The sequence below is a fragment of the Branchiostoma floridae genome, chromosome 1, assembly GCF_000003815.2.
Source record: "Branchiostoma floridae strain S238N-H82 chromosome 1, Bfl_VNyyK, whole genome shotgun sequence".
Taxonomy (NCBI): domain Eukaryota; kingdom Metazoa; phylum Chordata; class Leptocardii; order Amphioxiformes; family Branchiostomatidae; genus Branchiostoma; species Branchiostoma floridae.
Window position 1 is genome coordinate 14,763,126 of NC_049979.1, and position 16,129 is coordinate 14,779,254.

The 16,129-nt window shown below is 41.4% G+C and overlaps 2 protein-coding genes across 17 annotated transcripts in view; both read left to right on the plus strand.

Annotated features, from left to right (window-relative positions):
* LOC118411546 (vacuolar protein sorting-associated protein 53 homolog) overlaps nucleotides 1-8,178 on the plus strand; it is a 9,722-nt gene extending 1,544 nt beyond the window's left edge. Inside the window, exons 2-9 of one of the 2 annotated variants that reach the window (XM_035813900.1) lie at nucleotides 506-682; nucleotides 1,102-1,263; nucleotides 1,487-1,744; nucleotides 2,031-2,963; nucleotides 3,742-3,813; nucleotides 4,433-4,600; nucleotides 4,977-5,126; nucleotides 5,612-8,178. In XM_035813900.1, coding sequence (XP_035669793.1) covers nucleotides 506-682; nucleotides 1,102-1,263; nucleotides 1,487-1,744; nucleotides 2,031-2,963; nucleotides 3,742-3,813; nucleotides 4,433-4,600; nucleotides 4,977-5,126; nucleotides 5,612-6,223 — 2,532 coding nt within the window. In that variant the 3' untranslated portion in view covers nucleotides 6,224-8,178. The remainder of the gene's footprint in view (nucleotides 1-505; nucleotides 683-1,101; nucleotides 1,264-1,486; nucleotides 1,745-2,030; nucleotides 2,964-3,741; nucleotides 3,814-4,432; nucleotides 4,601-4,976; nucleotides 5,127-5,611) is intronic. The other variant, XM_035813908.1, reaches the window with a different exon arrangement.
* A 2,290-nt stretch (nucleotides 8,179-10,468) lies between these two features.
* The window catches only part of LOC118411561 (MAP/microtubule affinity-regulating kinase 3-like), a 33,066-nt gene continuing 27,405 nt past the window's right edge, over nucleotides 10,469-16,129 (plus strand). For 3 of the 15 annotated variants that reach the window (XM_035813948.1, XM_035813971.1, XM_035813980.1), the window contains exons 1-3: nucleotides 10,469-11,213; nucleotides 11,369-11,521; nucleotides 12,661-12,714. In XM_035813948.1, coding sequence (XP_035669841.1) covers nucleotides 11,166-11,213; nucleotides 11,369-11,521; nucleotides 12,661-12,714 — 255 coding nt within the window. In that variant the 5' untranslated portion in view covers nucleotides 10,469-11,165. The remainder of the gene's footprint in view (nucleotides 11,214-11,368; nucleotides 11,522-12,660; nucleotides 12,715-16,129) is intronic. The other 12 variants (XM_035813921.1, XM_035813930.1, XM_035813999.1 and 9 more) reach the window with 9 other exon arrangements.

A 16,129-nucleotide genomic window follows, 5' to 3' on the forward strand; every position in this document is an offset into this window, starting at 1 on the left:
AACTGTTGTTACCGCTCCTTGCTCTCTTTGTTCATGGACTGAACGTATACAGCATACTTGAGGGTAACCGTACGGCTATATCAACAGGAAACTAGCCTGGTATCCAGCCGTAATATAACTATATTACGGCTGGATACCAGGCTAACAGAAAACCGCTGGTTGAGGTTGCTAAAATCATGCTATCGCCCACTGCCGTATTACTGCCAGTGTGACCCGGAAACAGTCGAGCCTCGCCCTATATAACGGACACCTCGAAACCCCCATATGGTGCGTATTTTGGCTTGCTTGCAATGGCGAAACCCATAGGAAATCCTGGGAAAATCGGTCAACTTTAACTCGATGAATCTCCTTCCTCTCCTATGAATATTTCGTCTAATGAACTGCACTTCCTTGGCCATCTTGTCCTGATTTGTACAACACCTTATTTTGCCTGATTGGACAGATTGCGGCTGAACTATCAAGTTTTTCCGTGACGATGTCTTGTGCCTCTTTTCGGCGGTCAACAGACGATGATGTGGCTGATGACCAACTCGCGACGCTCCTGGTCTTTCCGCCAGAGGTCCAACAGGCCATAGATCAAGTCCTGCCGAGCAACGACCCTCTGGATCGCCCTGACTTCAACCCGGTGGAGTACATCAACACGCTGTTTCCCACGGAACAATCTCTCGCCAATATCGACGAGGTGCGGCCGGCGGCCTCATACTTTTACTTTAGAGTAGAGTAACGTTTAAATTATAGATATGAGAAGTTGGGGGTGTGCTGAAAAAGCTGATGACTATGAAAAATATATACCCTTAACTGTCACGGATTCAGTTCAATTCAACGTAAGTTGTTGAGCTACAGAGCTAATATCCAAAATGACGTTCTTAGTTAATAGAACAAGATTATGGTAAAATCAGTACCTGAAAAAATTGTGATGAAAAGAGCATATCGTTTAATATATGGTTCGATGAGTGTCCAAGGCTAGATATGTCATCCGTTCCTTGGAACCGTCCCTGAATTTTAGTGTTGCTATTGGCTATTCTTTGCATACATGGTGAACAAGGGAGAATTGCTGTGGAAGGACTAATGCTTTTTGCAAACCCCAATCAATTTCTGTAGGTTGTGAACAGAATCCGCTTGAAGATCCGTCGTCTTGATGATGACATCCGCGGGGTTGTGCGAGGTCAGACGAACGTGAGTCAGGATGGGCAGGCGGCCCTGGAGGAGGCACAGAAGGCCATACAACAGCTGTTTGAGAGGATCAAGGACATCAAGGACAAGGTCAGCACCTTAACTTCATACTAGTAGCTGCTTAGTCCTGCAAATTTGTTTAAAGACTTTATTTTACGGTAGAGAAGGCACTGCCTAAACCACATATATAACACCACTACAAATATTTAGAGAATATGCAATAGTATAGTGATTAACAATCCTGCTTCTCAATAAGTCTTTGCAGTTGTGTTTGTATAGGCCATAGCACCTGATTTTTCTGGTATTGCCCCAGGCTGAGAAGTCAGAGGAGATGGTGAAGGAGATCACCCGTGATATCAAACAGCTGGACCACGCTAAGCGCCATCTTACCTCCTCCATCACCACCCTGAACCACCTGCACATGCTGGTAGGGGGCGTCGACTCTCTGCACTCCCTCATTCGCCGCCGGCAGTATGGAGAGGTTGCCAACCTGCTGCAGGGAGTGGTAAACGTCATGGAACACTTCCACAAGTACATGAGCATCCCACAGATCAGCCAGCTCGCAGATCAGGTTTGTTGGTGTAGATGTCAAATAAACAATAAAACCAGAAAAATCGCCCGAGTGCAGATCTTTGCCCGCATGAATTGCTCCATAGAACTAACATGCCTAACAAGTTTACAGATTAAAAGAGAGCTGCCTGGAAATTTGATCAATCTTGCTCAAACATGTCACATATTTGGTAGGTTTTATTTGCAGACCATATACGGACAAAACTGTAATGATAAGTCCATCAGTGTTTTTTAATTACAGGTCCTTTCTTGAAAAGATTCAAGACTAATTTCTCTTTCACTTCTAGGTGAAACAGATCCAGACAGAAGTTGGTCAACAGATATTGGCAGATTTTGAGGAGGCATTCTCGGCCCATGGTGGAAAAGGTCTGGGACCCAGCAACACAGCGCAGCTGGCTGAGGCATGTCTGGTAGTGAATGTCCTTGACCCCAAGGTCAAGCGTGACCTGATGAAGTGGTTTGTGAAGCTGCAGCTGCAGGAGTATGCAGCGCTGTTCCACGAGGGGCAAGACGTCGCCTGGCTTGACAAGATCGACCGTCGCTATGCCTGGCTCAAACGAGCGCTGGTTGAGTTCGAGGAGAAGTTTGGGAACATGTTCCCTGCTGAGTGGGCAGTGAGCGAGAGGATTACTGTGGAGTTCTGCCACATCACCAGAAAGGAGCTGTCTCGCATCATGACCAACAGGAAGGCGGAGATTGAGGTAAAACTGCTCCTTTTTGCCATCCAGAGAACCACCAACTTCGAACAGCTGCTGGTGAAGAGATTCACTGGCATCACGTTTGAGGAGGAGGGGCAAGGCCAGAATTTAACCAACCCGTTTGTGGAGCCACAGCAACTGGAGTCAACAAACCCATTTGAAGTGGAAGATGAAAATTCACAAGCTGCACCAGCCAAGCCAAAGCAGTCTCCATTCATTGGCATCATCTCCCAATGTTTTGAGCCACACCTGCACGTCTATATCCTGTCTCAGGACAAAAACCTAGCAGAATTGATCGAGCGGTTTGTTCAGGACTTCAAGGAACACGGTGTTCCCCACGTAGAAGGTGAGGATGGAGGTGCAGTCCTGCCAAGTTGTGCAGACCTGTTTGTGTTCTACAAGAAGTGCATGGTGCAGTGCTCACAGCTGAGTGCGGGGGCACCCATGGTGGACCTCGCAGGGGTGTTCCGCAAGTACCTGAGAGACTATGCCAGCAGGTTGCTGATTGGCAATTTGCCAAAGGTAAGGCCTGAAGTGCTAGCCTGGGTAGTAGATTTGCTCAGCTTGCTTCTTCCATTGTAGTCAACCAATAGTTAACTAGGGAGTTTCATGAGCTGAAAAAGATGGTGTTGAGACTATAGGAGCACAAGGTTTGTTAATACTTGTATACTGATTTCATATAAATTTCACAAGCTGTTCAAGTTTGTATATCTTCAAATGAAACAATTTAGCATGATTAAAAAAACAGGCCCAATAATAAGAACTGCTGATTCCCAACTGGTATCAACCTGAATATAAAGTGAGTAAGGGAGTTTGGAACTTTCATGTTCTGTAAAATACCCAGTAAGTATGCTTGGATCTCATATCCCAACCTGACAAGAAATTTTTGGACTGCACAATCTTTATATTATTTTGTTGCATCACACTAAGAGTATATTAAGAATATATAAGGAAACTTAATTTTTTCTTTAAACTTGCTTTGTGTACACATGATGTTTTGCATGCATGAATGTGAGATGCTCCATGTTTGATAGTCAATATATTGTGATTCTTATTATTCCTCCAACATGATAATGGTTTAACTTTGACTCAAAATGCAAAAAACTGTCCAAAAAAAAGATGTATGACCAAAGCGTTTTGCCTACAGGTCAAAACTTTGTTTTGGAATAATTTAGTCATCTTGTTGTTAAAAGTTTAAACCTTAGTCACTGTTGAACTTTTATGTTTATATTGTGTTTTGCCATTTTGCTGTTGTCTGCATGTTGCATGGCAACGATAGCCATTTCTTTTTGTGTTGAAGGTGAGCAAAGGATCCACGGCACATGAGTCAATGCCAAAGGACATGCAATTCTACAGGATGCTGTCTCAAAGTGTTAGTCACACTGGTAGAACAGTAGTTAAGATAATGGGTCTAGATATTACGGTTGTGTTGTTCATGATCATGCGAGTAGGTGGCATTAAGTACTGTACAACACCAGAAGTATGCCTAGCTATAAGCCTTAAAGAACCTATACTTTTCCCATGGTGACATTCCTGAGGCTATGGATTGCATGCTTAAGTAGGTTTGGCTTTGTAATTAGCAGGATTGTCATTATTAATCATTTATCACTCAGGTGATTTACATGATTGTCAGTATGTGAACTTATACAAATGCAAAGCATCTTTTAAACATCTGCAAATCAAAACTGTGCATACTTGAAAGGATTTCTGATGCTGCAATATCAAGTCACCTGATGGATAAAAGTTTAATGTCAACAAGCCAGAGATGTAGTTGTTATTCTTGCTGTATGTGCATGTCTGCAAGGTACTGTAACATTACATCATGGGTGTGGAATATTGGAATATGGTGTACAGTTATAGTGACACACTATGGCTATGGTAATGTTAGCTGCATTTCTGCCATAGTTGGTAAATTATCCCATACTTCCCAGTGACCTTCCTTCAGACACCCTTACTCCTGTGGACCTGTGACATGTTGTGTGTTGGTGCAGGTAACCACCAGTGGGGGAGGGCTGACCATCTCCAGCCTGCTGAAGGAGGGGAACCAGGAGCTGAGTAAGTTCAGCCCTGAGGAGCAGCGTCTTGTCTGCAGCATCTTGTGCACGGCTGAGTATTGTCTTGACACATCTCAGCAGCTTGAGGACAAGCTCAAGGAAAAGGTAAGACAGAAGTTGCAATCTCAATGGTGATTCAAATAAAGAATGAGTGACTGAATAAATAAAGGCTTAGGCACATGAATAAACGAAGGAATTTGAATGATTGAATGAATGAATGAATGAATAACTAATTGAAGGAACAAACAGTGACTTTTAATTTTGACCATGTCTGACCTTCATTAAAGTGACTATTATGCTGTTATTTTATGTTTTTCTTGTACTGATATGAAGGGCGGAAAAACATTGTCATTGTAAAAACTTTTGGCATAACAAGATATGGACAAGCCAGGGCACTACCACTGCCTGTCATCATAATATATATGTTTACACATCCCTGATTGTGAGTCAAGCCAGTTGTTTCCTCTCCTCCGCGTCCCAGGTTGAACCATCCCTGAGTGAGCAGATTGACCTGTCTCAAGAGATGGACCTGTTCCACACCGTCATCTCCAACTGTATCCAGCTGCTGGTACAGGACCTGGAGGGGGCCTGTGAACCATCCCTCGCTACCATGGCAAGGGTCAACTGGCAGGTAGGACTGACTCCATGTCAGTAATGTCAGTATTTCAAAGTGATCTTTTGATTGTTCCTTGCCACCAAGGTTCATGTCAACTGGTAGGTACAGTCTTACTGACATTTGCTTTTATTAGTAAATGTCTCTGACTTTTCACTAGCATGACCTGCATAGTTAAACACTTCCTTATGTCAGGTGATTTCATGTCCTTCATTGAAATTACTCCAAACGGTTAACTACAGGTAATGGTGAGATTTTGTAGCAAGGTCCCAATATTGGTGTCTTCAAACTACAAACACTTTTGTTCATTTGAGGTTTTAGTTGGTTACAAGCAAAAGAAACACTCCTGACAGGAATCACAGATGAAACAGTATGTGTTCCCTCAGAAGGAGAATAGACTAAATGTCTCTGAAATTGATCTAAGGTGGCATCAAGCATAGAATGTTGTTGAAGATTACTATGATTTTACCAGGATGTACAGTTCCAACCACTTTGCATTACAGGCTGTGGAAACAGTGGGTGACTCCAGTAACTACGTCACTGCCATCACCATGCACATTAAAACAGCTGTGCCACTCATCCGAGACAACCTGGCCTCCACCCGTAAGTACTTCACCCAATTCTGCACCAAGTTTGCAAACTCCTTTGTCCCCAAGTTCGTCACCTACTTGTACAAGTGTAAGCCCATCAGCACAGTTGGGGCAGAGCAGCTCTTACTGGATACCCACTCCCTCAAGACCGTGCTGCTCGACCTCCCTTCCATCGGATCTCAGGTCAACCGCAAACCTCCAACAAGCTACACAAAGATCGTGGTGAAGGGCATGACCAAGGCTGAGATGATCCTGAAGGTGGTGATGTCCCCTCACGACCCACCTGCAGGGTTCGTGGACAATTACATCAAACTCCTGGCCGACTCTGACACTGGAAACTTCCAGAAAGTCTTGGATATGAAGGGTCTTAAGAGAAGCGAGCAGAGCACGATGTTGGAACTGTTTCGCACCAGACTGCCGGCCCCGCCGTCAGGTGAAGCACAGGCGTCCAACATGACACCCTCTCCAGAACAGGACTCCAGCAGGATCAGGAAGTTAGAGAAACTTATAAAAAAGAGACTGTAGTGTTAAGTTGTCACAGTGAATGTATTTTAATCAACACCGGTCACTTTAAATTTGGGAAGTCCTTTTCTGGCATGTGTCAAGGGCACCATGTGCAAAGCTTTACTTTGCAACTAGTTACCAGTTAACATTTTGTGTTATATGTCCTTTGAAAGAAGGATGCTTTTCTTTATATTATGGCACATGAGTAGGAAGGTATACAGCCCTGTATCCAAGATATAGATAAGTTGCCAAATCTTAAGTGACCAGGGTTACATGTATTTGTGGTGGTGCTGACATTATTACACAGTTTGATTGATTTAATTATGTCAAATCTATTGTATAGATTTATTAATGATCTAAGGTTGTTTGTCTTATAACTTCAAAAAAGGCAAATACAAAATGTATTGAGTTTGGCTGATTGATAATTTATGGGACAATCTGTTGATATATGTATTAGCCTCAGCTTGTCAAGCTAATTGTGGATCTGAATTAAGTCAAGTCCAGTCAAGTCATAACCATAGCTTGACAGTAGACTGTGCTATACATGTAGATATAAGCATACCATTAGCAGCTCTCTACTTTTGTATATGTTCTATGTAGCAGGACCAATCTTGTAGGAATGTAGAAGTTACAAGAAAATGATTTTCAGGGACATGTTGCTAGATAACACTAGATGTATGTTTGTATAAAATAGTGTATGTGATGTGATGCATATTGTGACAAGATGTGTGATAAATTGATAAACTTTGTCAACAAGAATGCTTGATCCAAACTTTTGAATGACTTGGAATCATTCATTGTAAACATGTGTTTTGGTACATTTACATGGGCAAAGTATATTGCTGCAATGTTTTCTCCCTCCAGTGAGCCTTAGTTCATTTTTTAGTGCATGCAGTGCTCTCTGAAAGAGATAGGGGGCTCTTTTGATTAGCTGTTGTCAGCCATCCACTGTTTACCATTGGGACCAGCAGTTTAGGTTTAATTTCAAAAACATCTGTCTTTGGTGGAACACTCCTTTTCACCCATTTCTTAGGAAAATAATCTCATAACAATACCGGCACATTGTCCAACATGTTGCACAAACCCTACATGGATAACCTGTGGAAATTCAGTATACCAAGCTAAGGCTTGAGTACACAAAGAAAAACAGTCTTACATCAAAACATATTGGATGGTGTTTGTTGTTTTATCATTTTACTGAAATGAAGTAGTAGTAAACAGTATAAATGTATATGATATAATGATGGCATTAAATCTGGTTGTGAAGGAAGATGTCTTACGGTTTCATCTTTATCCATAGACTTGCTGTTGTGCACTTTTGTGAATGAACAATCTTTTAAGATGGATAGTTAAGACAGTCACCCTGTATTTCGAGACAAATTTGGAACTTGGGAGGTCTAATTAAGTTTCAGACTTGCTGTTATGTCTTAAGTTGTTATTGAATATAAAGTTAACATTTCATGTATTGGTTAAAACATGATCATTTGATATGGTCTATCTACTTCTGCTATAGCCTATAGAGGTAGGTGACCTTAAGTTGAATTAAATTGTTCACAACTTCACCTGTCATCACCATCAGTATGCATTAATCTTGGACTAATAACATCTTCTGTATTCAAGAATTAAAAGGTGCCAATGTTTGCTGAGCTATCTGTAAGTTGATCTGTAACAGCCACACAATGCTCATGGTACATTTCAAATGATGCTAGAGTGGACAAACCTTTGCACAAGGTCATGATTGTATAAGTACTAAGTATTACATTTTCTGTTACATTTGATTTAACTTAATTGATGCTTGGTTACAGTCATTCCTGGCCAGAATTGGACCTGATGTTAGAGAGGAGGGACATGGTTAAGATGCTGACATGGCTGAATATGGACAGATCACAGAGTTTTTAAGATTTATTGTTATTGTTCAGATGATTTGTATCGTACATTTTGGTGAAAAATTTGACAACATGCTGAACTGTAACTGAAAAACATTTGTAATGTCCTTCTTTGTCCAGGAGTGTAAAAGCTAGCCCAAGACTATAATAGCTTAGTTACTGGTAAATTTTAAGACAGATAGAGCCGATTCCTCATGGGAACAGATTACCACCTGCACTGTAATCATTATGTGACATGGTGTGGCTACCCAATGAGGGTCTGCCCTAATGCTGACCTACAGAACTGTTCACCCATAACTCAACATGATAGGCAAGCAGAACCACTGGCCTATATTTTGTGACATGAAAATGTGAAGACTTTGGTAAGACAGCTGGGCTGTCTCCAACTTAACAATTTTTCCAACCCCACTCATTGTTTGGGAGCCCATTTTTTTTTTTTTCTTATGTACTGAAATTCAGATTTTTGGACAAACGGGGTGAAATGCTTGTCCAATGGTTGCAAATTTTGATCACGAGACAGAGGGATGGGACCTGATGGTAGTCCTGTAAGACAGTATAAACAATAGAAAACACCCAAAGTTTTTGATATTCCTTCACACTTGGTATGATGAATATAAAAGGAAACATTTGGATGCTGAGATGGAATTCTATGTATACTGTCATTGATTAACTTGATTGGCTTCTCTAATCTAACTGGGATGTAAAACTACACATACTAATGGAATTACAATTAGCATATGAACATTTTCATACATCTGGACATCACCATTGAAAGCTTTTTTTTTTTACCTGAGTACACATAACGAGTATTCCTATGTTAATCCTATATTGTTTTGCCATTGTTTAGTAATGGGCCATATATCCATCAGCTGACAAAACACACCTGGCTGCATTGCCAAGGCATCAAGCCAAAAACATTCACTTCTTATTGCAATTGTCTAACAATTGTGTTATCAGCCCTTTGGGGTTGTCTAATAAGGTAAAGGTTTAGTGATGAGATGACTGCTGACATGATGGCTGGGATGAAGAAAGTGTTGAATGTATCCATCACCCCACTCCATCCAACATTGGTGCCCAGGCATAAGGGGTGTACATGGGGGTTTCCAGGGAACACTAGGTTTGAAAGGGATATTGTATGAAGTACTTAATCTCCAACCAGATCCACGGTGCGTAATGTATAGTATCAAACTTCCCGACTCCCTTAGCCGGCTACACTCCTTGGCCAGCTTTGCTACTATCTTATGGCACCGTAGGATCTGCTTGGAGATTATGAAGTACTGTAGTCTGTTGCCAAGGATGAGTGGGCAGTAGGCCTATGTGAATGAATATATAAACAAGCTGGGAGATGGAGTAATAACTGTAACACAAACTGCATCACATTTTGTGACAACCCTATTCCTCAGAACATGTTTGTATTTTTACTTGGTAACATTTATCTGTACATTAATATGCAGAATTTTGCTGTTGACTTTTCAGATCTCAAAGGTCATTCTGATCACAAGGGCTTTTAGGTGCTTAACCTATCAGTGTTAGCACACACTTGATGTTGTCATCTTACACATGACTTGCATTAGTTACCTGGGAATTAAGACTGCTAAAGATCAATTTGAACATGAGTGAGCCATATCCTCACAATACTGTCAATAGTATCTTTTGTAAGTCACAAATCAGGGAGTGTAGAAATTATCATAATATCTCTTCAGTCCTTGCCATTATTACTAGATGGATACTCCTTGACTTGTTTTTTTTAAACATGTTTTTATCAGGTTGTCTATTTTGTGCTGTTCTCTTACAGTTACATGTCTTCCAGCTATGAGAAGAAAACATAACGAACACATCTAATAAAAAACATGTCAACAAAAAAAACAGCTCAAGCTGAATCTGGGCTGCCAGATCACAAACCCAGCAGCATTTAATATCCAGTATACTACAAAAGTCTGATCAGGCAGCCAATTGGCGTTGGTTGTTTGGTGCTACCCCCACTGTTACAGTTGCATGATGAAGCATGCCAAAACTTGGGATTTTCTTAGAATATCCAAGGAGGTTATGATATATCAAGGAGCTTTTGTCTCCTTGGATATATAACCTCCTTGGAATATCATTATAATTATAATAATTCATCTGGTGTTTTACTTGCAGCTATCAATGGTTAGGTACGCAAAGAGTGATATTCCATGTCCACAACAGTATTGAATTAAAATGCTATCGCAGTAGTGGTTGATTCCAGGGCAACTTTGAGACAAAGTCCAGATTACAGTTACTTGCTAAGAGTTATAAATTGTTGTCCTTATCTACATACAGACCCTTCAAAGGTTCGGTTGATGCCCATGACGTCACCTCACCCAAACACCCAATCAGAACGCGTCATTGGAAAGGAGTGCAGAACGCAGCCAAACGCAATATGGCAAATTTGGATACATTAATACTGTCAAATAGCCCCATATATCTATGAATTTTTTGCTTTTTTTGGTATTTTCAGCGAGTAATCTTCCCTATTCACTGTGATATTTTATTTATTGACCAGAAGTCGACACAACGTTCTCCGGAGGAGAGTATGGGGCACCGGTGCGGTTTGCACACGTCACGTTCGCCCTTGGCATGAACAAGAACAAGGAGGCCATCTTGGGCTGGGGTTGTCTCGATAAGTCTCGTTTAATGTACAAATCCTCTGAAACTGAGGTTCCAGTTGGAAATCAGGCACAAGCAGAGTGGAGAGGATCTATCTGTTTCGCTCATATGAGGACTTTTAGCGCCGTGGATGTGCGGTGGATCCGAAAGATCTAGATTGAATATACCGTGCAGTTAACCGCACAGGAGGCCAGGGAAGTCCGCCCGCCGTGGTGGCCCGTTGTGCTAGGCAAACGCTGTCAACCGGCCTCGTTTGATTATCGTGCCAATTGGTTCGGAAAGTTCGCCGTGGAATTCCTCGAAAGTGCACAAACTCAGCTGCGGGAAGATATGCATCTTGGGTGGGGGATTCTGTAGTGATTGGCCAACTTTCCAGCGCCCCTCCACCCGTTGTTTTGCTATTTTTGTCAGAGTGAAACGAAGTCGATAGAAATTGTGCTGAATCCAAGATGTCTGGAGGAAGAGCACCACTGCCGACTGTAAACGAACAGGAAAACGTAAGTCCACCTTATTACTAACTTTGTTTCGCCGCATTCCATTCTGATCCTTTATTATGACGCTTTAAGCTTGTCGTCAGTATCATGGTTGGTGAGTGGATGATGTGTGTGAGGCAGAGTGGCAGGAAGCAGCCATGTTTATTTGCTGCCTACAGGGCGAGACTGACCCGCCGGAGAGCTCCAGGCAGCTCCACAGAAGCCGGAACGAAGAGCATCCTCACATCGGCAAGTACAGGCTGCTCAAGACCATAGGCAAGGGCAACTTCGCCAAAGTGAAGCTAGCCAGACATGTCCCCACAGGGAAAGAGGTGAGTGTCGTTCCCGCGATGTGTCTAACGGAAGTTCAGGTCTCACAACGTGCCGGCTTGGACTGGGGTTGATTTTGCCCCAGGGCCTCAGTCATCCAGATAAAAAATATAAAAATCTCCCTCCCCCACAAAATGTTGTGATAGCATCACCATATATAGTATACGTGAGGAGTTTACAGCAGAAGTGACTTCGTGCTCATTGTGGTGATATACATTTGAAAGGTTTTGTGAGAAGTGGTGAAGTGGGAAATGATGTAGTGAAGTGATGTGTGAAGTACTTGGCAGTGGGTCACACAAGACTCACCACTCATTCACCTTCAACTAAACCACAATCTCACTCAGGACTGGACATTTGTAGCCATGGCCAAATTTTGTCAGTGACCAGAGGACAGAAACATGACCCCAGAGGCACATATTTGGAGAGCAAAGTTGAGATGATGAGGGCATGAGCTTCAAGGCAATCAGATGTAACAAATGCAGTAATGAGATTGACTGAATGTGGTTTGGGTGCTAATTATACTGTGGGTCATCCCCTACACTCACACACTGACTCATGATGGAGAAATGTGCAGGGGTGAAAATTGTTGCTAACTTTGTGTCATTGATGATGTAATACCATGGTATCATTTCAAATGGCTTATAGATAAAGGTTTATGGCACATGGCTCATTATGTGGGTACTAAACAAGAGACAAGATGTCATTGCTGTTAGGAACAAAATGCCATAACTCGGCTGTGGACATTGGCAATTCCATGCCACAGTTTTGTATATATGGTGCAGAGAAAAGTGATTGAATAGAGACTGAGCTGAATTAATCTGCAAGACTGGGCATTACTGACCTTTGGTACTGAACAGCAATGAACTGTGTTGCTCATATCGACCCCGTACTGCTTCTCCATTCCTGAAAAAAAAAAGAAACCTGACTATAGATTGAGGTACAATCATTTTCCACAAAAGGTAAAGCAGTTCATATTTACAACTTTACAACAAGGCTCCTGTACAGAAAGACATTTGTTCAAGAAAAAAAGGCCAGTTGATGTTTAACTCCTTAGTTATGTTGAACTTCTTGTTTGAGTGTACAAAGGTGTGAGGAGAGAATTTCCCAGACTGACCTCTACCTCCTGTATTTGTCTTTGCAGGTTGCAATCAAGATCATAGATAAGACACAGTTGAATCCTTCCAGCTTGCAAAAGGTGAGTGATGCATGTCTACTTCAGTAAAGTAAATCAATACCGGCCCTCGTGATGTTCATGGTTTATTTCTACATTTGGATGGTGCTATGTGTTTTGTGTCCGGCATTACCAAGTACACCAGGGCTGGTGGTTTCACTACAGTCAGGAACGCCCATTTTCTTTCTCAGCGCTATATGGTATAGAGGAAATCTTTTTGTCCCCTGTATATCGTTGGGAGTGGCTGTGTGTATTAGAGTGTAACTGGAATTACAAATGCTGCAAATAGACTTAATTCTGTACAAAATTAATGGAGTTATGAAGCTGTAAAAGACAGGAAGGACAATCAGTAAAGGTTGCTGAAGTTTTAATTATTAACAGGATTGATTAGCCAAATAAGTTGCATTAAACAAGCACAGATCTCGTTTATTTGACTCAGGTGTATATTGTTTGTTCTTCCTTGTTAGAAGTCTAACATCTGAGGGTTTGTGAGTTATGTTGGCAGCTAGAACGACAGCCTTTTGTAATGAGCCATGGTAACCAGTCCATCCTGCAAGGTCAAATTCAGCTGTTGTTTTTGTCTGTGCAGCTCAAGTTTGACTCCCCTGTCAGGGTTAGGGACTGAGCAGTCAGCAGTTTACCTTGGGGAACAATGGTTCACTTGTTACATTTCACCTTTTGTCTGGACACAGAGTAGCCAAACAGGGTCACTAGTGCTTACACCACAAGACTGAGGTGTCCAGTGTAGCTCATCATGGTTACACCTTGTTACCAGTCAAAAATTATAATATCGGACTTCTTGAATATTGTATTTGACATGTATTCTGTATAGAGATAAAACTGGAAACAAGTCAAACGGAAGTCTGTAGGTGAGGGGAAAACTGCAGAATGAGTAATCATGAGACAAACAAGAAGGAAGCCCAGACACAGACTAGACCTTATAACAATACCCTGCATTTCCCTTATAAGGAAGTGGGGTCCCGGCAGTGTCCAGTGCCTGATCTAGGTTTAGTTTGAGCTACTAAAACACAGACCGAAGCCTCCTCACTCTGCCCCAACTACCCACTAATTTGTACCTCTGCAGATGTAATGACTTATTTTACACCAGGTACAAGTATTGATTAGTGGGTAAAAAGGGAACATTATGTAGGGACATGTGTACAGGCTCCAGAGTGACTGGTTGGGAGAGGGTATGCACTAAGCAGTTTACATAGTCCTATAATAACAATAGGAACTCATAGGGGTCAGTAAACACAGTAGCCCACAGCCATAGTGTTCGGTCAGTTAATACTAGGTAAATATTGGCAACAGAATGTGCCCACCAGGTGTATATCTCACAAGATAAGAACGTTTGAAAGAGCATTGTGGTTATACTCATATGAGATAGTCATTGTGCATTAATTTCAAGCTCTAACCAACTGTAGTCTTTTACTCACATAAAAGCATCAATGCCACAAAAATAGTTACCAAGTTACAATCTGTACTTTGGCATGATTAAATGCAGCCTTCTGTGTACAATTAGCACAAAATGGTGTTAGACATCCTGGTGCATTTTCCATCTTGTCCAGTTTGGAATACAACATTTCGAAACTATGTTTTACTGTATGAACATTCACCTCACCTCACCTATCCCTTGACATTGATGATTTTAAACTCCCAAGAAATTAGTCCCTAGCAAAGTCTTCTATGGAAAGAAAGCTGAATGTAGAATACTGTCTCTTCAATGAAGTCATTTTGATATGTGTCTGCTATCAGGTCATTTAGGAGGCAACATTTGTTATACTGGTCATTGTCTGTTCTAGGGAACCATTTCAGAAATCAGAAAGTTTTTAAACTTTAGAATCAAAAGTGTTGCCCGGACTATTGAAAACCTGGTGTAAAATTCAGAGGACAACCCATATTGATAAATCTTTGAACAAAATCTTAGAAAAAAAATAGAAGACTGCAACTTTATTTTGAATACTAGGCCATCATTACCCTCTGTCTCTAGCACGTGATCTTTTACCAATGCCTGGCATGTATGCCACTCAAGCAGGTGGTGCTAGGACTGGAACTGCACCATGGTGGGCAGACTTAGCGTCATGTCCAGCCATTGGCCTGTCCTGTCAGCCTCCCATGGGTTCGGTATTCTGCCGTTAAACCTCCGAACCAGTGTGAGGTACAACAAAGACGGCCAGGACAAGGCAAAGCGATGAGGTCACCAGTCCTGGTGTTAAATATCCAACCTTGACTCACGTTGCTGAGGAGGTTGTAACTGTGGTCTACTCTATCCATATCTTGACTTGCTGCTGTGGTTGGTATAGGCTTGAGGTCTTATGTTTCATATCTTGCATGGGTTTTGAAATGAGGAGGTTGTTCACTAGTTTAATACAGTCCCAATCTCCACATCTACTAGATCTAGACCCAACTCAAGTGTTGACTCAGTCTTTTTTTGCACCAGATACTTGCACCAGATTTGGTTGCATATTTATCACAAGGTTTAAGTTAGACTTTGAACTAGGTAGGCATGTGTGATATAGTTCATTTGCCTAATTATGATGTTCAAAATTCAGTATTAGTTACTTGAAAAACAAGTCTGCACTTTGAGATTGGACACCTTTATTAAGGTGGCACAACCCTCACCCAGTGGTAGATCTTTTTTTTTTCCAAAAACAAAATTTAACCACATGTCTTTGAAATCCAGGAACAACATTCCTTTTTCGTGCTATCCTATTTTAGCTTTTAAGCTTATAACTACAAAAAAGTTTGTGTGCTAATTTGCATATTATCACACAGAATTTTTTTCATGTGCAAGTTTTTCATGTGCAACTCAAGTTTTTCACACAAACAGAGCCCTGTCCCCAAACAAGTGTGTGCATTTGCATGTATTTACATACACAAGAGCTGAGATTGAAGAACCTTATAAATTTTCTATTACTCTTGTATTCTTGGGCCACGTGATGTATTGTTTCAATACAGGTAGTTATAAATCAAACAGGAATGGAGTCGGCCATTTCCCCCAGAATGATTGTTGTGGCAGTAAACAAAGTATAGGTGTCTCAAAGGAGGGAAATAAGAATGGTTTTATAATCCATCGGAAGAAAAGAGACATATGCTGTCCTACTTCATAAGTTACGGGGTAATATAAGAAATTATTAAAGCCATTCCTGTTATCCTAATGTAACTGTGGATTCTTGTTTATCACAATGTTGCAACTCCCCAAAGAAAATATTTGGCAACTTGTATGTTGAGTTATAGTACTATTTGTAGGATGTCTTGAAAATGACTTGTTCCTAAAATCTTATTTGCCTTCTCATGGCATTTTAATTATATCGGAGAGTATTTGGATTGAGGGACTGCCAAGCAGAAGCCTACCTTTGTTGAATAGGCTGGTCGAAGAGCAAATAATGCAGATCAATGACCACATGTTAACATTGGATGCACACATTGTTTGAACAGG